At 32.7% G+C, this 22928-nt stretch overlaps 3 protein-coding genes across 4 annotated transcripts; 2 read left to right on the top strand and 1 right to left on the bottom strand.

The window, feature by feature from the left end:
- The first annotated feature begins 4721 nt into the window (after window positions 1–4721).
- Window positions 4722–16862, top strand: LOC144841289 (uncharacterized). 2 transcript variants are annotated; one of them, XM_078697579.1, is made up of 12 exons: window positions 4722–4761; window positions 9025–9323; window positions 9428–9475; window positions 9973–10047; window positions 10280–10414; window positions 10625–11485; window positions 12595–13425; window positions 13670–14503; window positions 14600–14946; window positions 15068–15503; window positions 15723–15891; window positions 16131–16862. In XM_078697579.1, exons 2-12 carry the CDS (start codon window positions 9035–9037, stop codon window positions 16162–16164), a joined length of 4059 nt encoding a protein of 1352 aa, XP_078553705.1. In that variant the 5' UTR covers window positions 4722–4761; window positions 9025–9034; the 3' UTR covers window positions 16165–16862. The 2 variants fall into 2 exon arrangements, with proteins under 2 accessions (XP_078553705.1, XP_078553697.1); XM_078697571.1 differs by having other exon boundaries at window positions 9428–9478.
- A 740-nt stretch (window positions 16863–17602) lies between these two features.
- On the top strand, window positions 17603–19503 carry LOC144847710 (large ribosomal subunit protein uL14). Its single transcript, XM_078704598.1, has 4 exons — window positions 17603–17644; window positions 18235–18447; window positions 18830–18943; window positions 19267–19503. The coding sequence occupies exons 1-4, from the start codon at window positions 17632–17634 to the stop codon at window positions 19347–19349; spliced, it is 423 nt and encodes a 140-aa protein (XP_078560724.1). The 5' UTR covers window positions 17603–17631; the 3' UTR covers window positions 19350–19503.
- A 3-nt stretch (window positions 19504–19506) lies between these two features.
- On the bottom strand, window positions 19507–21685 carry LOC144848554 (protein NCBP2AS2 homolog). Its single transcript, XM_078705747.1, has 4 exons — window positions 21618–21685; window positions 20995–21028; window positions 20830–20902; window positions 19507–19792 (listed from the first exon to the last, which is right to left on the bottom strand). Exons 1-4 carry the CDS (start codon window positions 21635–21637, stop codon window positions 19626–19628), a joined length of 294 nt encoding a protein of 97 aa, XP_078561873.1. The 5' UTR covers window positions 21638–21685; the 3' UTR covers window positions 19507–19625.
- Between the last annotated feature and the right edge of the window lie 1243 nt (window positions 21686–22928).

Here is a 22928-nt window from a genome sequence, read left to right as displayed (position 1 = left end):
AGTTCACAGGTTCACCTTGCAACTACACAATTATACTATTTGTAATAGAATTCATCACACTGTTAACTACAATTTACCAAGCATTTGTTATTATTTTTTACCACTTTTCATATCTATTAGAGGATTTTATTTGATTATAAATGTTACGATATTATTAAAACTAAAAAATCCCTCGAATAAACATCTCCCTCAAATAAACTCTGCCTCCGCCCTATAAGGGCCCTACAAAACAATAAACACTATACTTTAAAATGTTATTAATCATCTAAGACACTGTGAAACAGAGTAGGTTTATTTTTTCGAATGTCAAGCATTTTCAATAATGGTAACCGACAGAAAACGTACAAAGAGAACGTCCTTCTAAAACCTTTTTACCCGAGTCATTATCATTCCGAGAACCATCGTTTACACTCCTAGCCCACCCTCTAGTTAGACGTAATTGTTGTTGAATATTTAATATAAATTGGTAAGTTGTTTCATACTTTTGCAACTCCAACTTTGAACGATTAGTTAATTTAAGAGTCATAGTGGGGTATTATTTATTATATCTGTTATATAGAGAACATTGACATCTTTAGACAGCCTTATATTTAGACAATCCTGTGAGAAGTGACAATTTTAGAACATTGTGTACAAACAACAATTTATGCACACATATTTAAAAAAAATTATATAAAGAATTTAATTTTTAGTGGCGGCCATTTTGAAATCCAAGATGGCCGACAGATTATCGCTTTACATAGTTAAGATTGTATAATGGGTACAGTAATACCATCAAAACGGACTTGTTCCACATTCATAATTTGTATTATTGGTGATATTCTGATTTTTAATAGGGTTATTTGAATGTTGGCGGCCATCTTGAATTTGGTCCTTTAAATGTCTTTTGAAAAAATGGCAACATATTTTTTTTCATTCCTTATATTATCAAGATATGAAATAAAGTCAAAGTTTGCTTTTAACAAAAAAAAAACACGACATTCATATAAACGACATACCAGCCTACACTAATATCACAGGCTCTTATTTTTGTAGCTAGGACTTCAGCTACTAAAATAAACAATAGAGCAGACAAGGGACATCCTTGTCTAATACCTTGGTGCATGACAAAACTTTCTGATTGCCAACCATTATTTGTGAATATACAATTTGTATTGTTATACAGTGCTTTTACCCAGTTCACAAATGAAATACCAAAATTGAATTTATTTAAGGCTTCTATTAAAAATGATCTATTGACACTGTCAAATGCTTTTTGGAAATCTAAACTTATAAGTATACCTTCAAGCTGTTCATTTTCCATGTAAGTAATTATGTCCTCTATTAGTCTTATATTGTCACCGCCAAAGCGACCTTTTACATACCCTTTTTGGTCATTGTTTATTATAGACTTTGCAACTAGATGTAATCTAGTTGTAAGAATAAAAGAAGCTATTTTGTAGTCAATATTGAGTAAAGTGATAGGGCGCCAGTTATTTAAATCTTTGTGATCACCTTTTTTGTAAATAAGGTTGATTATTCCCCTTCTTTGTGACACAGACATTTCTTGTGTGACAAAACCATAATTTAGTGCATCACAAACAAGGTCACAGATAAGGTACCAGAAGAGTTGATAAAACTCAACTGTTAAACCGTCACTGCCTGGAGCTTTATTTTTTTTCATTTTCTTTATTGCTTGCTCACATTCGAAGAGAGAGAGATGACCCTCACACATCTCTTGTTCTGCCTCTGTGAGTTTAGTTAAATTAACATGAGATAGGTACTTATCAATTGATTTGTAAGGGACATCTTGTTTTGCATATATTTTTTTGAAGAAATTAACCTCTTCCTTCAATATCTCTGTGGAATTTGATATAATGGATCCGTCCTGTTTTTTTAATTTTTTAATATGTTTTTTATTACTATTATTTTTCTCTAAACCAAGAAAATATTTAGTGTTTCGTTCGCCATCTTCTATCCACTTTACTCTTGACCTAATTTGAGCTCCTTTAGCTTCCAATAGGTAAATTTGCTCAAGTTCATTCTTTTTTTGATCTAATTCTGTTTCATACTGGATATTATTATCAGTATTATCCTTTTTCATAATTAAATCATTAATGATAGCAATTTCCTGTTGAAGTATTTCTTTTCTTTTGCATTTATTTTTATTTTTCATTTTCCCATATTTTATGGAGAATTCCTTTATTTTTACTTTAATCATTTCCCATTTATCCTTTGGGTTAAGTTCTTCTAATCTAGCTCTTTCAATTATGTTTTTGATGTTGTTTATATAATCTTCATAATCTAAGTGAGAATTGTTCATTTTCCATAATCCCGGGCCTCTTTCTTCATTAGTTAAACTTGTTTTTAAGGATATGGCTTGGTGATCAGACATGATTGACGGCCTGATATCACATGTGTTAACATAATTAATTAATTCATGTCACCACCTATAATTATTTTATCATTTTTGCTTTCTTTGAAGTCAATAATTGTTTTATGTAAAGACCTAAAATAAGAACATCGATCTTTTACATAATTTGGGGCATATGAATTAACAAGAATGAAATAGTTGTCATCTATTTCAATTTTTAGAAGTAAAGATCTACCATTAATATCTTTGTATTGTTTTGTTACCCTGTGTTGAATTTTACTAGCAATAAATGTGGATGTTCCTCTACTGTGTGATGAGCCAAAGCAGTGATAGGAATCACCTTGCCATATATCATTCAGTGACTGGGTTTTATCATTTGTCAAATGTGATTCTTGAATGAAGATGATATCTGCTTTGTTGTCTTTGACCCATTTAAAAATACTAATTTGTTTTTGTTTTTCCCTAAATCCTCTAATATTTAATGATAAAAGGTGTATGTTTGGTGTCATATGATTATTAAATATAAAAACATTTTATAAACCTTATAATTTATCTTAAATAAAAAAACTAAATTGTAATAATAAACATTTAAAGTCATATTGCACATATTTATTCATTGTTTGTTTATAGCTATATAGCTCTTTATTTTATTTTACAGATGACTTATTTGAGCATGGTCTACTTTCGTAAATCATTAATAATGTGCCATGACTGATATAGAATCCTGCCTCTCTTGTTCTTATTTATTTCCCCTCATCCTAATCCTTTGAGTCGATTAGGTCGAGACTTGCTCGACATTGCAACATCTAATATAGGATTACATTAAAATTACTAGAGGGTATGATAGCAACACAGCTTAAAACTCCTATCGTAGTTTAGAAACAAGTGTGTAAGCTCTCGTTTAGTGAGTAATTTATTTTTGTAACTGTATTACATTTACGCACCGTTTTATAAGCGTGCGCCGCTGATCCAAAAGCGTTGTTTAACGTTTGAGTAGGCTAATCGTTAAAAAGAATTTGAGTTGAACCTTCAATATATAAATGTCATGGGACATGTTTGTTTGTGTTGCTGATCTCAAATACTTGAAATTGAAACTACATTCTAATCGTTCTTTACTTGTGATGCGTAGTAAATGCACCATGAACCATATTTATTGGCATTTTATTCACTAACAATGTTACCTTTGCTAAGTTACGACTCATTAATTGTCGGATATGTCAATCCATTATCCGTGTGCGGCTACATTGTACAATAGTGACATTTTGTAAACAAATGTGGATCGCCCTGTATGTATGATTACACGAAGTAAACAACGTGAAATCAATAATTATTTAGTGTAAAAAGAATACATTTATTGACTACAATTTTTGCAATCCATCGCGCAATTAGAAATTCCGCGAAAAGGCTTGTTTATCGATTATATTAACTGCTGCTGCTAACCCATATAGTGTCTCTCCACGACGGAAATACTTTTATACAATTATAATGCATGATACCATGTAAAAATGTAGGCCTCACTTGGCATACTCGAGAATCATAGAAAGAAACAACAATAGACCCTACTATAGGTTCGTCGAATTAGGCATAAAGATTTCGTCAAAAAAAATCACTTTGGCACACATGGCGTGTCATACTTGAGCTGAATAAATATAACGCCCTCTGTTGTCGCTATATAAAAAGAAAAATACTAGTCTAAAGCCTCAATTTTATAATACCACGTAAAAATTATCAGGTGTATTACTTAATTTGTGTGTAGTCCAACCAAGTTGCTTTAACGAGTTCTTAAGATCCCACCTCAATTAGCATGGAGGAATAATAACTCCATGCTTTAAATATACTGTATACCTAACATGTTGAACCATTCTGTAAACATAAAACAAACGACTAAAGATAGGGATATGCATAACACAGTATTAAAACATACGGCCGCCGGTTATGGAACGCCTAATCCATGAAACCATAAAAAGAAAGAATATAATATGTCATGGTCCTTTCGCCAATAGCTAAAACAGAATACTTCAAGCCTTACATAACGACATGGTAGGTACATAACTGTATGTAAATGTCTTTTTAACAATGCGAAAAAGAACCGGGGTTCCACAGACAATTATAATATTCTATAGACCTGATTGGGCCGCGCAACAATGAATTGGAAAGCACAATGAGTTCTATCAATTTCTGTAATTTCCCAAATGCAGCTAAAAATAGCTTGTTCTACGGTTAAATGATGTTATTTTTGATATGGTTGTCAATAAATGTACAGCCAATCAGAGTCGATCATACCCAACCCAAACAACGTTTGTAATTTCGCAAGCGTTATAAATGTTCCATTATTTTTCTGGATGGGCGTATATGTTAGAGGAAGGGTATTAGTACGACATTTCCTTATTTGATGGTTTAACATTCAGGTATGTTTAGGCTTATTTTATTTAAAAATACTTATTCTAATCGTTGTGCGTTTAAGCTTATGCATCTTTTTTTTTAATGCATCGTGACATTACATTTTCGGTTTAAAGGTTAGTATTTTAATAAACATTATTCTTAACGGCTTATTTTACATCCGATAAGAAATAAATAAAATAAAAATAGGCCTAATAATATGCAGAGGTTAATTCATGATATTAGTAAAGGAGAGGAACGTACAAAGGGTCATTTTCGCACAAGAAATCCTTGTTTTCAAAATTGTGAAAATCGACTCGCTTATGATATATTTTGACAAACGAACTCGTGATTATACGCTTGCGAACTGGGCGGTATCGGAGGCAGACTGCACTGACAAATTTATATATATCAAATATATATTGATGGTTTAGATTTGCTTAATGGTACTGTATATAATGTATCTTCAGTGAACGCCACTAATACCCACGGCCTTGTTTTTCAGTAACTTGCCATAACTTAATATAGTACATAGATAACATTACAGTATAACAACGACCTATGAATCCTGTCCACTATTCAAGTTCAACTTTCAAGTGTAGTTTATTTTTTCCACATACACCACATACATGTATATGGAGGATGCATATTTTAAGTTCAATGCTACGCAGGAATCTTTAAGCTAATGTGAACCTAAAAAATGTTGTTAATAAAAACCAGATTCAATTGAATTGAGCACGTTTGAAGCTGTTCAAAGATGGTTTACTATGTTAGAAATATTTTGCCACAATATAGGGCCAGCATGAAATATGGCAGGGTGATTGAATAAAGGTTGTTTTCAGAAAAATCTTGTCGTATAGTTGTGGATGGTAGGTATGAATAAATTGTTTAAATTAAGGGGTATATAAATCAAGCTATGTTAAGTTTATTCAAATAATAAATATTAAGAATTTGAAAATTGTATGGGATTTAAAATAAACGCATGCACTGCATGAATACGCAATGTCCATTTTAACGATTGTATTAAAAATGTATGTATGAAATAAATGGTGTACGGTACATCATTACTGGGCCAAGAGTAGACGAGTAGACAATTTCCAGTAACATTCAAAGATGTTCTTGTCATTGAAGAGAATATAGTACCTTAATCAATTATCTTTTATTAACCCAAATCCCGAGCGTATTCATTTTCTTACGTGTCTTTTATCATGTATGGGTATTCACAGCTGGTAAATCAAAATAAATAAACGTGTAATGATTTGATAGGGTTACATGTCACAAAATCCATGCTTATTTATTTATTTATTTTTATTTATTTAATCGGTATAAAAAGACTCAAAATACAACTCATAGTTGAAATGAAGATCTTACATAGGAAAATTATAATTCACATAAAACAAAGTTTAACGAAGAAAAAAAAATTAAGGCCTATGATACAATTTGTATAGGCCAATAAATATAAAAAAAATTAAAGCATAATACAACCAATTGACAAAGAAACAATAAAACATACTCTCCAAAATTTAAAGATTAATTGTCCAAATCTACTCATTATTTAAGAGTCCAATAACACTTGGAATTGTTGAGGCAGCAAGTCTTTTAGTCCGACATCGTGGCACAACGAACTTGTTAACTTTACGCAAACACCTTGTCGGCTTTTCTTTTTCAGAGATCTATTCCTTAAAGCGATCCGACTTTAGTTATGAAGAAGAACCTGACGTCTATGCTGCAATGTCTTTAAATTGAGGGTTTCAAGTGATTTTGCGTAACTAGTATAGTTTTGATATCCAATAATAAGTTTCACAACACGCTTTTGGATAAATTCCACTCTATTTATTGGTGATCGAGCTATGCCAAAGAAGACTGGCATACTCAAGTAAAGGACGAAAAACCATCCATCCTTGGAAACGACTTCTTTTATCTGCATGTCCCACTTGAGGTCACTTTACAGATGCCCTCCATCCATTTGTAACGGCTCAAATTGGGGAACATTACGCAAAGAATGAACATAATAATTGTGTTTTTTTGTTGTATTATTTTGTTTTTCATCCTGAAATGCAAAAGGCAATACATTTGAAATGAAGATATTCAATACATTTTTTGCTAGTCAGAACTATTCTTAATCTTAGGGCCAACAATATAGGCCTAATCAAACCAAATTATTATCGTGATACGTTTTTTTTATAACTAAACATTGGACTAATGTTGTTTCTAGATAACGTTTGAGAACATTATGTTTATCATGTCTTCTCTGACCTTATTTGGTAGCAATGTTATGTATTAAATATTTACATTTAATTTTCTCTATCTATATATTCAAAGGAAACAACCAATTGCATCATTACTTACATTCTACTTCGGAAATTGTGTAAGAAGCGATAAAATGCAAACCTAAAATCCTATTATAAAAAGTATTGAATGTAAATAATGAGTTAAGCTCACGTGAATTCCATGACGTTGTAGTCATAAAACGTATTTAAAAAGAAGTGTTCATATAGGCCTATAGGTGTTCGACTATCATTCTGTAAATCTCAACCACAATATAATAGTTTGTATTCTTGTATGAATCTATCTCAGACAATGTATTTAATCACTACTACATTAGAACTTACTCAATTCCAATCTGGTTTTACACCAGGTGACTCGACAACGTATCAACTTCTTTATCTTATAGATACATTAAATAGAGCTTTAGATTTAAGGAAAGAAGTAATCTCTGTATTTTTGGATATTTCCAAAGCCTTCGTTTGGCATAATGGGATTATATACAAATTAAATCAATATGGAATTAATGGCACTCTTCTAAAATGGTTCCAAAGTTATTTAAACTCACGTGAACAACGTGTTATTATTGAAGGAACAGCAGGAGTATCCCAAGGATCTGTTTTGGGTCCATTTTTATTTATTGTATTCATAAATGATAATAATGGTTGATAATATAAAATCTAATATTAGTTTATATGCAGATGATACTTCGTTATATGATATTTGTACAGATCGTCGTAATATTTCAGAACAAAAATTAAATGGTGATCTTAATGTCATTTATAATTGGGCAAAACAATGGAAAGTAACATTCAATGCTAACAAAACGAAAGCTATACTTTTTACACGTAAACATTTAGATAACTATGTTAGTTTTCAATAATGTAAATTTACAATTTGTAAATGATCAATGCAAAACTCAAGTGGGATTTCCATATCCAATCTGTAATTAACAAAACGTCTTTATCTTTAAATATGCTACGTCGTGTCAAACATATTCTACCTCGACAGGCTCTCTGTCACATTTACATATCACACGTTAGACCATTAATGGAATATGCAGCTCCTGTTTGGTGTAATATTCCAGATAAATTAAGTGATGAACTAGAAAATATCCAGATTTATGCGGGTAGAATAATTATGTACTGGTGCGTGGAAACATACAAGTCATAATGCATTAAGACAAGAATTAGGCTGGTTATCATTGAAAAAACGTAGACAATTTCTTAACCTAATACTGTTTTTTAAAATTATTCATAAGTTAACACCAGTGTATCTTTACTCCTTATTTAATTTTTCTGACAATATTGAAGTTTATAACTTGCGTAACATCCGAAATATAATAATTCCATTTTGTAAGACCACATCATATCGTTTATCTTTTATCCCATCTATTATAACACATTGGGACGAGTTAAATAATGAAATAAAAAATTCCTCATCTCTTGTGAGTTTAAAAAATTGCTACTGAAAACCAATTTGTTTAAAACAAAAAAAAAACGTTCTTATTATAATACAGGTGATAAGAAGATTAACCAAATTCACACTGGAATCCGACTTGGTTTCAGCTGTCTCAATTCACATTTATTCTTACATGGACTTCGGGACAATCCAAATTGTACTTGTGGCTTTAATGTTGAGAATCCGCTTCATTTCTTATGTTACTGCCCTAATTATAATACACAAAGAGATATTCTACTTGTAAGCGCTATTATTGAGGATATCTTAGCCAAGTATTTTTCTTTAACATATAATTTTAAATTTTTAAGTGAAATTTTTATTTTTGGTTCCGATCTTCTTTCGAATTGTGAAAATGCTTTATTATTTTATTATTTTATTTCTTGCTAATTGTAGAAGACTTGATTGATGTTTCTGTTTTTTGTTTTAAAATGTTGTATTTGTTAATCTGAGGCGCCTTGACCTTAAGGTGGTTCCATCTGTGTAATATACTGAATAAAAAAGAACAAAACACTTTTTATAAATAATGATGAGAAGAATGTATGTGAACTATTATAATTCTATATTAGGCCTTGAAATATGGCGTCAACTGAAGATGAGTTGGCTGATTTGAATGACATGCGACGTGAGTTGAAAAGATGTCGTTTGCAACAACGAACTATTTATATATTAGAAGAAGCCGGTTTTGTAAACATCTTATCACTCCACAACCTTGATGAAGCCAGTTTAGGTCTTATTCCAAATCTTAAGTTGGCCGAACGTCTAACTCTGAAGAAACTTATCCAAAATGGATGGAGAGGACTTGGCGTTCCGACGCAAAGAAGAGATCAAAGTGTGTACGTTGGAACACACCAATCGGAGGAACATGGTAAGTTGATCAAGTAAACTTATAAATATATCTAAGTACAATTTTGCAGCAGTAATTCTTTAAACGATTACTTGTTTTTTAATTGTTGCGTGTTCATGTTTCAGATGAAACTGTTAGTGCAAGAATTTCAAGAACATCAAGAACACATAAAAGTAGTAAGCCCACTGTTTACACCCCAGATAATACAAAACCAAAACCGCATTATTAGTATTAAAATTAGGACATATCTGTTGCTAAAACAAATTAAATATTTTAACCAAGGCTATAGATTGCCTTGGTTAAAATATTTAATTTGTAGATAAGAAGGATCGTTTTAGGCATCAATAATAAAAGAAATTATGTTAATGTTTTTCACAAATGCTGTTCTTGCGGCCATGATTTCTTATGAGTTCTGGGTATGATCGATCGCCAACGGATTTCTTTCCATGGCGTCATCCCATGTTTAAATAATAAATTATGAAATTATTTTTCCAAAATATGTGTTTTTAAGATATTATATTTTTGTTTGCATTTTCTAGTGCATTTTTCTATACAGATAACAAATTGTGATTAATGCAGTAGATGCAAGATGTTATACTATTTTTTATGAAATATAATTTGTAGACATTCTGTAGTGCAACAACCTAAAAATGATTCATCTAAATTTCAGAGCGTGCAGCAACACCGTTGGTCCAAACTACTGGCAGCATGGGTAGGCCTCAGTCAAAACCTGACGCAAACAGAGGTATGTAAAATAAACCATCCATAATTATTATATAATAAATATTATTATGTTTTGTTAATAATATAGTTAATTTATTAAATAAATTCAAATTATTTATTATTTTGCATCTTAGTACTTAGTACACAAATTTCATTCGTCTAATCATGGCTTCAAAAACTTAACTTTACATTATTGTTACATTTTATGCAAACGTTTTTCAACGAGGTGAATATTTTAAATAAATTTCTGTTAGAATCTGAAGTTGTGATAATTTCAAATGACCATATTGAGGTCCCTGGTGCAGTAGATTTGAGAAAACAAATGAGAGACGATGTCACCGATGATGTCATTCAAGACTTTTCTGAATCTGATTCGTCGAGTGTAGATGGTGAGTTACTGAGTCGTTATACGATTATTTATCCGTTTTATGTAGGCCCTATATATAATTTTACATAATTCAATATTATTTCTTAAACGTTTAAACAAAAACGTACAAACCAAGATCAAGAATATTTGGGTATTGTATAACATTACTTTTCGTTGCTCGTCTTATCAGTATGTTTTACTTTGATACAGCACGTTTAACATTTATTTATAGATACAAAAGCTCGACTGACAAAGTTACAAGAACAATTCCAAACAACAGAGGACGAATGTAATCTTGTAATTAGAGCGTCATTAGCCAAAAAAAAATTTCATGAAGGTGATTACGAGAATGCAGAAGACATTTTAAAGAAATTGGATAAAAAATCAAAATCGTATGAATATAGACTTTTGTTTGGAGGAAACCTTACTACACGTCTGGAAGAATTCGGTACTCTTCACAACAGGATCGATAGGAGTATCACCGATGTCTCGAGTATGAACGGAATTGCTAAGAATGCGTTCAATGAACTCTCTTTAGGATACAAAGAATTACTGGAAAAATTGAAGATGCCGCATACCACAGAACCATTCGTATTATGGGTTGAGCAATTGTCCGAGATCCTTAATTTTGGTTCCGATCTGAAGTATGGTTCACCTGAATGGACCCAGATTATGACCAAAACAACCACACTAGTCGAATTATTTTCTAGACCAGAAGAACCTGCAATGAAAATAATCAACACGTCAATAATGTTGATGATTCTGCACACATTAATACGCATATGGTATTTAAGAAATTCGTTATGCAGATGGGATATCCATGCATTGATGCGTATTGCGTCGTATATGTTACCACTGTCTGAGGCTGATATTGTATCCTCCGTATACTTTAGTAAGATCAGATCAACAGCATATGAACTGATGGTTCTTAGTCTTGGATGTGAAATATCAAACGCAAGATTAAACGCTAAAGAATTTAAACCAGAATTCGACAAATTGAAGCAAACGTTGGATAAGATAGACGCCGAGTGTTTACAACTTGGAATCAAACGTAAAGATGACGATCAGGAGCAATTGGACAAGTATGTTGAAGGTAAATGTAATGTTCAGAATATCTCTTTTTCACTTTAATGTTTCATATAATTTAAAGAATGAACGTTGAAATTATATTTAATAATCTTGGATAATTTAAATTTTAAAAATATATTGTCCTAAAAAATATATTGTCCTCTGAAAAAATAATGGTTTATTTTATAACGTACCATTTTAATGTCATTCACTTTTACCAAAAGTTGGATAAAACAAATCTGTAATTTAAATATAATCAAATTGGCTTCCAGCCAATGAATATTTTGTTCATTTTATGTTTTTATTGAGTGAAAACATTTTTTTCTTCTTTATTCAAAGTTTGATTTTATTAATTTTCTTTTTTATGTTTTAGAGGAAACTTTGAATTAGGATTGTATTTGCATTTCCGGGTTGCATGATTGTTATGAATAATGTATGACCATAATTATTTTCAAAATTTCATAAATTGTCTGCGCATACATAGTTGGTTGCTGACGGGTTAGAATTATTTAGTGGTACTTAACTATATCGTAATTGTTATACATAGATAATAACTGTGGTCATGTATTTAGGGTTTCTGCCTTAACAAGTTAATAACAATGAGTCCACCTGATTGCAATTTAGTTTACCATTTGAGCGGTGAGTGGCCAAGCGGTTATACAGTGGAACCGCAATACCTTGCATATTAACATCGGCAAGGGTTCGAGCCTCACTCGCTCCATGGTGGTGGTAGAACGAGTCTTCTCGGATAAGGACTATAAACCGTAGGTCCAGTGTACACATCTGGCTCATGTGCACTTTAAAGAACCTAGTACATCTTTCGAGACGAGTAAGGGGTTACCCCGGTGTACTAGTATACACACATCCACTGTCACTCATCAAGAGGGCCCCTTGATTGTCAGCATACGCTGTTTAGGGTCACCCTCTATAAATAAGGTATAATAAAATAAAATAAAAATTGGCTCTTTACAACCCTTGACAAATATAATATAACTTTTAATTTTGAAGTAAATGTGTTTAGAACAATACTTATCTTTTTAATTAATATTACCTATTTAAACAAAAAATTTGACTATTAGTAATTGACTTACATTGTATAATTTTGAGGAAAATGTATTTATATCTCAATAACAGAAGTGGAACGTGCTTATGAAGGAGAAAGCAATTCTGGTTCGGCTCCTGTAAAATCGTTGAAAATTGTTGCATCCAAAATCATCGAGCATTTTCATAGCAGGCGATATACATCTATGAGACGTGCTATGGAAGAAGCTGAAGGAGAGTATCGACAAGTTGATTTTAGAATCATAGTTGGCTGTCATATTTCTTCAACTTTCTCTGATATTGTTGACTTTCATAATAAAGCAAATTTGGAAACAAGTACTAAGAGGCTACACGGCACCTTTTGTGACATGTTGCAAAGACTTGGGGACGATTGTAGTAAGACATTGACAAAAATGAAAAAATTCAGTAGCAAGGGTTTGGAATATTGGATTGAGTGCGTTCTTGAATACGAGGGTTTGAAAATCGGAAGTGAACGATGGAAAGAGTTATTGAAAAAGAGTAAAAAGGCAGTTCCAGATATGTTGCCCGGTGTCGATGAAGATGGCAGATGTGTTTTGAGCATGCATGTACACCTTGCAGTCGTCCTTATCAATAAAGTCTGGAGAGTATTCAATCACCTTGAATCGTCTAACAAAGAACGTCTTCTGAAATTAGCCAGCATTAATGTACAATTAGTGAACTCAGATCTATTGGCATCAAAGTGGTTTTGTGAACTGAAATATCATGTTTACGAGATGAAGGTACTCAGCTTAGCCGCTTGTATAGGACGAGGGCTAGTGACCACTTATTCGGAATATGACGAGAACAGACGAGCACTTGAGCGTTATAGAGATGAATGTAAAGCGTTATCAATACATGTAGATGATGTAGATGAGAGAAATCAACTTCAACATTTCCATGAAGGTATGTTACTTTCATTTTTAATACTAATGTATCATTTTTAGCTGAAAATTTATTTACTTAACTTTATTTCACTAGGGTAGCTCTAACAGCTGCATAATTAATACAGCTGTGATAATGCATGGCAATAGCAATTATTTAAACTCTCGGTTTTGTATAATGGCGCTAAGTATTAATTGTATGCATGCGCAGAGATCAAATATTCTCTTTACTTTTAGGCCTAACTCTTTACATTTATTTTTTTCAGTTGTAGAATCCAGGCGGACGGGGAAAAACACTACAAGGCCTGGTGAAGGTGATCGTTTGATTGGTGAGGGTTTTGAAATTGGTCAAATTATACACGCTGCTATACGCCAATATCATTCAAAGAAATTTGATGAAATGGTTGTATCACTTTCACAAGCCATACGACTTGACCAATCCTCCGATATTTTACTGGCCTTTGCTGGTAACCTTTCGTATACATTCAACTCGTGTGTCAATTACAGCAACAATATTCCTGAGAAGGAAGGTTTAAAGGTTGTAGAAACTGCTACTTATTGCCAACTTTTGATTTTAGCTAACGACCATAATGACATGATGCTACACATTGGTCAGAATAGTGATGCAAGTTTCCACACGCTGATGGAAATGCTATTCCAGTGTGTTGATCTCAGCCCTAAGACCAAAGCATGGGATGACCTGATGAATCAATCATGTCGGTGTGTTAAGTACTTTGAGAGTCTTCCAGAAGCAGGTAAAGGTTTATCGAAAGCCTATATCCTACTTTTTGTAACAACAATGCACAACTTTGTAGCCGTAAGGAACCGATTATTTCCAAGTGAGCATAGTCGCCTTCTGCCTTACATTCAGGTGTGCATCCCATTTTGTGAAAGTATTTTGGTAAATTCCGATGAATGGGCTGATATGAAAGCAAGTGTCTATGGAACGATGTTGAGAGCTCTGATCTCATCAATCGGTTCTAATCAAATATTGTATTATGAATCATTGCATACGTATCACAACAGATTCATGAGACTAAAAGGCAAGGCAAAGACGCCTAGTAAACTACAAGAAGATGATGTGCAGCGAGCTATGAGACGTAAGTTATTATTATTACAGTATATGCCTAATATTGCCTTCCTATTTGTTACGGTGCTGTATTGCATTGGCTAACTTTTTATTGTACACGTTTTAGGTTTGCCTGATTTTTCAAAAAATCTACTTCCGAAGTTATTGTTTGCACTAGCTATACTTTACTACGACGCTAAGCGTTATAAAGGAATGAACTACTTTTTGTCGGAATTGGACAACCTCGAGAATACGCCTACTGATACCTGGAGGTTGCGGCTGATCGTACATGTATCTAGTGGGCTCCAACGTCATTTGCTGTATTTTAACCAAATTTCACAAGAGAATGCTGAATCTCGTTTAAAACGATGTTGTGATGTCTTAAAATGTATAGCTTCTATTCATCAGACCACAATGCATCGGTTTGGAAAAACCAGTAACATCCTTCAGAGATGGGTAGATACACTTTTCCAGGTTAGGACTTGTTTTTAAAAATGATTGGTATAACATTGAATCTCACTGTTGGTTTCATGGCAAAATATATATTACTTCTGCACTTGTCAAAATGCTGTTTGCATATACATTTTTTTTGTAGGTAAAAAATGGTAAGCCTAACATTGAAGGCATTGAGTATGGATCAAAGGACTGGAGTACATTGATGAAGATAAGTGAAGAAGTAGCAGCGTACATCAACAATCTTGGTGAAGGTGGAAGATTGATCTCGCAAAGTTACATACATTTTATTGTTGAACTTATTGTGAAACTAACGGCAGCTTGGAATAATCGCACTAACCGGGACCATATCAGAGATCTGTGGTTTCTGCTGTCTTCTATTAAGCTATTCGAAGCCCTAGATACATCGATTTTCTCTGCACAGTTGAAGAAAACTGTTTACAATTTGGTGTCTGTACATTTGTCAATTAAAGAAACAATTAAAGGGTTTACACAAATCTTGGAGGAATGTTTACGACAAGTGGATATATGCCAAAACATTCTATCAGAGGCGGAGAAACACCAGCATGGAGCACTAAGTAAGACGTTGACTAATGTTGTCATTGCTGTTTTCAATATTGAAAAATAGTAAAGTTTGGTTTGCGATATCCCACAACCCTAAATTTACTAGTGTTTATTCGCCACGCAAACCATTAAACAACTTTGATGATATATCAAGATTAGGGTTCAGGCATTATATTATATATATGGCCTAGTTTTAAGTTTCAGATTTTTTTTAAATATTTTTTTTTTTGTAGATTGGTTCAGTTACGAGCATATAAGTGAAGGTGAATATGAACCTTCAGAAGAGGAATCGTATGAAGAAAAAAAAGAGCAAGCTATAGCAGATCCAGTCATCAACAATGATCACATACACGTCCAAGGGGTTGGCAACCTAGTCATAGCAAATAGCAGTAACATAAATGTGTAAGTATACCGTATAAATTAGTCTTGTATGATAATACGATATTTCGTGTACAATCCACTATTTATATAAGACACTACTTTACGATCATTAGAAACTGATTTAACTTACAGTAGAACCTATAGGCCTAATCGCACATTCACAATTATTGTGAAATAACAAATTCTGATTAACGTTGAAATGTTATTATTATAAATGTTTTTATAATATAAAAAGCCTAACCGACACTTTTTTCTTGCAGGACGTTCCAGCAACACAAATATATTCCTTTGTAAATAACAGAATGCTGACACAAGAAACACCGTTTGCCATATTTTCATTTTACAGAGTCCACCGTTCTATCTACACACAGTGTAGGTCTAATATCAATCAGATTGTATACGTGAAACAGTCTGTAGGTAAAGGTTAAAATATTTCCGCATACGTCATGATAATTGGATTTGCCGACTAAATTCTACAGAAATGTATCATAATTTTAAACTAAGTCACTGACACGTCAGGCGTAGTTTGTTTTTAGAAGGCTTTTGTAGAGATATTTTTAGGCCTACCTACGGTATAATAATATGTGACTTTTGAAAATAAGCACTGTCCTATCATTTTTTTTATAGAGCAGACTATATTACAACACAATATATATAATCATCCGTATTCAACATATTAATATGCAAATTCAAAAATAGATGATAAAACGAAGAAAAAAAAATGTTTACTTTGGTGAAGAGATATGTTTTTGGGTGTCTATAGTGGGAACTCAGCTCTAGAAAACTTAGATCTCATATATTTAGGCTGTAATGGTTTAAAATTACCGTAGAAAAGAAAATAACAATGAATTACCTTTTTTATCTTTACTATTATTTCCTTTTTTATATTTTTAAAAGTAGGCCTAAGCGTTAATATAATATTCTTAAATATTTTAATACTTTTAACCAATTAAATATTTTGATGTGATGGACTATGAAATACACTCAACTTATTTTCCTATTGAGGACGAAATAAAGTGATTTGATTTTAATTTTAATAATTATTTTCTGCCTTTGTGTGTGTGGATACCAGTTTTTTTAATTTATAGTAGTAAAACAGACAGATGGAAGTGAATTGCTTAAGCTTATAATAAACCGGCCCATGCCCAGTCTCTTTTAATTAGGCCTATAGTTAACTAAAGTATTAAATAAATAAAGAAATGACAAGCACACTGAGCAACAACACTCAATCTCTTGATGCAAAATCCATTGTGGACTGTGAGATAAAATGCTTTTTTTAAGAATAAAATATGTTGGCAAATTATGACGCTGAGATCTATCCACGCCATTTAAGGCCAACCAATATGTTTACTTTGCTGCTTTGAAAATAACGAAACCATTAAAAAATATTTGATGAATACTGCTGTCTAGAGCCTTCGATGTTAATTAGAGGTATGTATTCGATATTCTCTGATCATCCATATTGATCAGAGCCATATAAAAAGTTACGACATTGGGTTAAAGTCATGTAATATACAGATCAAAATGTGTCACAATTATCTCCATTAATGCTTGTAAAGTGTAGGAGCAACAAAATACTTTAAACGTTTTCTTATATTTTTAAAAATGGAATTGCAATTATAATTGACGGTGAATTATTGATGTGCAAAGTGTATACAGAGAGAGAGAAGTATTGCTCTGCAATTGACAGAGCCATGTATAATGGCTCTGGCAATTGATTGTAAACAGCGCCCTCTACATTATTTGACCTTTTTATCCAAAATGTCGAAGAGAGGTATGTACTAAAAAATAACGTTAGAAACCAATCCATTAGAATCGTAATTTATATGTACTATATTTATTAATTTTGTAACTGTATGAAATACCTATTGCTTTACAAATATACTGTGTATATTATTTTTTTTTAATATATATTTATTTTAGTGTTAAATCGTTGATTCAATTTAGTCGTGTAGCGCATAGACCGTCGACATAATCGTTGTTTAATGTTTGCATGTTGGGAGATTTCGCTGTTAATTTGTGAATCTAATCTACATGTCACCCCTTTCCCCTTATTGGTAATAGCCTAGTACTGTTTACTAGAGTAGTGTAGTATAGGCCTTGCTAGCCTAGGCTACCTATCCTACTACTACTACTACTAGGCCTAGTACTAAGTAGCTGGCCGGCCTAACTAGTTTGGCTAATAAGCCTAAAGAGGGCGCCTAGCCGACTTCCTATTTTTAACTGTAGGAGGTGGCCAGTTCAGCAAGATTCTGATTGATTGATTCTGCATTATCAACACTCTCGTTTGTTTATCGAATTGTTTACTTTTTGTTGACATTTTCATTTTAATAGTAATAATATTTGTGTATATTTGCTGTTTAGGACGAGGTGGTTCAGCTGGGTCCAAGTTCCGTATTTCACTGGGTCTCCCAGTAGGAGCTGTTGTTAATTGCGCCGACAACACAGGAGCCAAAAATTTATATGTAATTGCTGTAAAGGGTATAAAAGGTCGTTTAAACCGAATGCCTGCAGCTGCTTCTGGTGACATGATCATAGCAACAGTTAAAAAAGGAAAACCAGAACTCAGAAAAAAAGGTATTTAAATCACTACCATTCATTGTGTTTATTGTACAATGTGTGTTTGTCGAAGGATTTTAATGCATAGTATAGGGACAAGAAAAGTAAATAATAAATATGGGCAAATCAGACCAGAGATTCCGAAATGAAAGATTAAATGAATAATTTGAAATGTAGAATTCGACACTGTAATAATATCCTATTCCCATCCCTTCCCCCTTTCAGGAGCTATGGCTATGCTTGAGAAGACCATGCCTAGCTATCCTTTTGTAGAGGCTAACCTAGACCTACCTATATTCATTTGATTAATTAGTTTGGCTAATAAGCGTGTATATTTTTGATTAATTACATAAATTCAAATACAAGTTACATTAACGACAATTAATTTTGTTTGTAATAGTAATGCCTGCAGTCATCATAAGGCAGCGGAAACCGTTCAGAAGACGTGATGGGGTCGTGTTATACTTTGAAGACAATGCGGGGGTCATAGTGAATCCGAAAGGAGAAATGAAGGGTAAATAATACTTTATTATTGGAAGAATTTGCCTATTCTTATTCTTTACATCAATGGGCTTGTTCAGGCTTACTTACCCAGGTAAGTTGGTGACCTAATCATCTAAGTCAGTAATAATTAGCCCATGAAACCAACTTATCATGAGAAAAGAAGTAAGCCTAGGCCCAAAGAATCTGTACAGTTGATAAAGCCAGCAAAGGAAAATTTTGGCACCTACAGTAACCAATCAATCCCTGGCCGGTTCATAAAAATATTCGATACAGTTTTGTTGGGCTAAGAAAATGTTTAATTCAATTTATGACCAAAACTATTTATTTTTTCAGGTTCAGCAATCACAGGACCAGTATGTAAAGAATGTGCTGACATGTGGCCTAGAATTGCTAGCAATGCTAGTAGTATTGCATAGTATCGACATTATCTAAAAAACAGCCTCACTCCAACATGCTGTACAGTATAAGAAACTGTCAACGTCGTGTATATTTAAATACACTCTTTAAACACTGCTTGGTCTATTGTAAATTTAATACCATTACCAGATAATAAAAACAAACAAGACTCCAGCGTTGTGTATCTAGTTTTATTTTTTATTTCACTTCATTACAAACTAAAATATAACAGTCTATATACAATCAGGGAAGCACTCTTCCCGGATACAATGTTTTTGTTTTTTTTAATAATTTATTCAATGCTTTTTCTTTTGTATGTCGTCGTTCATTTCTTTTAATCCTTCTTGCATTTCTTTCATAAATGTTCTGCTAAAAGATGAAATCCTATTGTCATCTTGAGGTTCAGTCTCGGAGAACTTCTTTATGCTCTCTGATTCGGCCACTTTCTCTATTGCATCGTGCCCTAAAATGATACAAGTGTGTAATGTTACTGTCCAAAGTACTGTATTACTGTACTGTGTGTAATGTTATTGTCCAAAGTACTGTATTACTGTACTGCAATCTACATAAATGTATGTGGTGTATCTGTTGACAATCTTGAACGCTAGTAGACCAAACCCAGTACCGTTTTGATTATGATCATTCGGGAAATTACCTCACGACGATTGATCAAGGGTAGCGTACAGTTACCTCCACTCCATCATTTTCTATTTCACACAAGGTGAGGGTGAAAATACTGCTTTTGCAGGAAAAGTAGATTGTGCAATGTGTTATGGAATGTTGTTAAGCCCAGGGAAATACATTACTGTATACATTATGGTTCTAATCAGCACCTCTCAACATTTTGGTGAAGGATTTCAGTCATCATTATCTGAAGATTGACAGGACATGGCAGCCTAGCAAGTGTAGGCTTACAGAAATTTGTTTTTTGTAAAATATATACAGTAAAAAAGAAATTATTTAAGAAAATGAGAATTTTGTCAGATTTTCCATTTTTGTGTTTATTTCTTTGGGAAAAAACATTTCACTTTAGGTGACAGGACATTAGGGAGGTTTCGCAACGCTACGAATACGATAACGAAAACGGATACGTCACGCACACGTATTCGTTTTCGCAAGCCTGTAAAAATCTGTTTTGAATGGCAACGAAATATTGAGGGCGTCGTCCAAGGCCTAGCATAACATCAAAGTGAGTGAGGACTTTAAAAACTGTTATTTATCAAAATTTACCTGGCATTTTAGTAAATTACCTTTAGTAAATTACTTTCAATAAATCTATAATTATATTATAATAATGAATTATTCCTGATTCAAATGCAAAATGTGCAAAATAGATCAAAAACTATACTCATTTTGTAGTTACGAATATGACCGGTGGTATTCGTTAATACGCTTTACGAATATGAATTGGGGATCAGCTCAAAAGTTTCACAAATGTGTAACGTATCCGTTTTCGTTATCGTATTCGTAAGGTTATAATCTATTCACCATGGCCTATACCTATTTCATTTGCCTTGTTCATGGAGTAAACAGTCATCTGTGCAACCCTTCTCATTACCCGGGACTCCGAGAGCTGTAAAGTTATAAAAGAAATTGTTGGCAAATAAAAATGCAAACATTGAATATAATAATAAAATAGTTTTTTTTTTAGTTGTAAAAAATTACCTTTTCTATAAGTTGTTCATTGTGAACTAGATACCTGGAAAAATAAAAAGATATATACATGATATAAATTATTCATAGTAATACTAATAATACATCAACAATTAAACAAAATGATATTAATTGATTATAAATAATAAGCTAAGCCTAATAATAATTAGGCTAATTAATAATGCCAATGATGTGATGGCCTTCACCCTCTCTAGCTAGGCCTAGTGTAGTAGACTTGACTAGGCCTACACTTTTACAGCTAGTACTGTAGTTGTAGCTGCAGTACAAGGTCTACTAAGTCCAGGATCTGCCCTTAGATTAGAAAGAGTAGGCTTAGACCTATAGAGTACACGTTTTAGTACGTTACGTAACGGTAGGCCTAACTAGCTAGGTAGAATAGGCCTAAATTAAGGCCTAGCTAGGCAAGGCGGCCCTAGGCACTACTAGACAGTAACTATCCCGTCTAGGACTAAGCCTAGACTAGGGCCTAGTTTAGGGCTAGGTAGGAGCTTCTTTCTAGTCTAGGCCTAGGTAGCCTATTTTTATATTATTATATTAATTATGTAGCCTGTGTTGTATATTTTAGTACAACGACCAAATTCTCTGATAACTTATGGTGTATGGTTTATAAATACCTTAAAATTCTGAAAATCATTGTATGCTCTACTCTAGGCCCAGCCAGAGCCTACCCACACTACACCACACTACGTACCTACAGAGCCATATATATAAAGAGTTACGACATAGAAAATTAGAAGCCATGTTTGTGTCAAAGAATTCGCACGCTAAGGGCGCGCGCGTCTCTTTTGTATAGCGTTTTCCTATAGTTCATGCATTATTTTTAGATTTTTTTGTCTATGAAATAACGCTTATATTCCGTTTTTATTTTAGCAATTAATTTTATTAATGGTATTAATTTGGTAACATATATATATTGTGTTTATAATAACAAAAGAATAAATGCTAGGGCCTACATGTAAGTCAGGATACATCAAAGCATGAACCAATACAAAAAACACACAAATTCACCCCTCTTTTTATAGAGTATATGACTCTCTGTGTGTTTTTGACACAAACTTTCAGAGACTCGTTCATCATTTCATTTGTAATAATTTGCCTTTATTATTTTAATATTGTTCATACCCTATTCAATATATTAACAAATATATCCACGACACTTTATTATTTTATTTAGTCATCAAAGCATGCATTATGAATTGAAAATATTACATAATTGTTATTAATAGGACGTAGTTATGGGATGTTTCGTTCCAAAATCAATCAATCGAACTTTATAATGTACTAGCGCACGCGCGCGCAATATTCTTTACCGCAAGTACTTCTGTACGCTGTGCTCATCGATATTTCACCGTAAAATGTGCAATTACATTTTTTTAAATATAAGAAAAAGTTTAAAGTATTTTCTTGCTCCTATACTTTACATGCATTAACGGAGACAAGTTTGACACAAATTGATCTGCATATCACGTGACTATAATCCAATGTCGTAACTCTTTATATATATGGCTCTGCGTACCTAGAGCAAAGAAACCTCCTATATTTCACACACAGTAGTAGAGTAGCGCTACTGAAAGTTAGAATTACGTCATTTCATTTTCATCATAAAAACATGCTGTGGTGGCGCTCTATGGTTCTGCTGATAGAGGGCTCACCGCAGTTTTTACTGAATTAATTTATCGATTAGAATAGTATAATATTAATTTACTGTATTAATTGATTTTCCGTATTTAACTGATTTATATATATTATATTTTTAGATAAATAGTTTTACTTTCGTCCATGATATTTATTATATTTATCTATATAGGCATACCGTTTATCATGAATTGAGTCTATAATTATTAATATTAAACAAACACACAGTAGTACAGAACACACACAACAACACAACACAACCAAAATTAGGGAAACATATAAAATCGGTA

The sequence above is a fragment of the Antedon bifida genome, chromosome 1 (assembly GCF_963402885.1).
Source record: "Antedon bifida chromosome 1, ecAntBifi1.1, whole genome shotgun sequence".
Taxonomy (NCBI): Eukaryota; Metazoa; Echinodermata; class Crinoidea; order Comatulida; family Antedonidae; genus Antedon; species Antedon bifida.
Note: the sequence above shows the minus strand (reverse complement) of the source record. Positions and strands in the feature narration are given on the sequence as shown.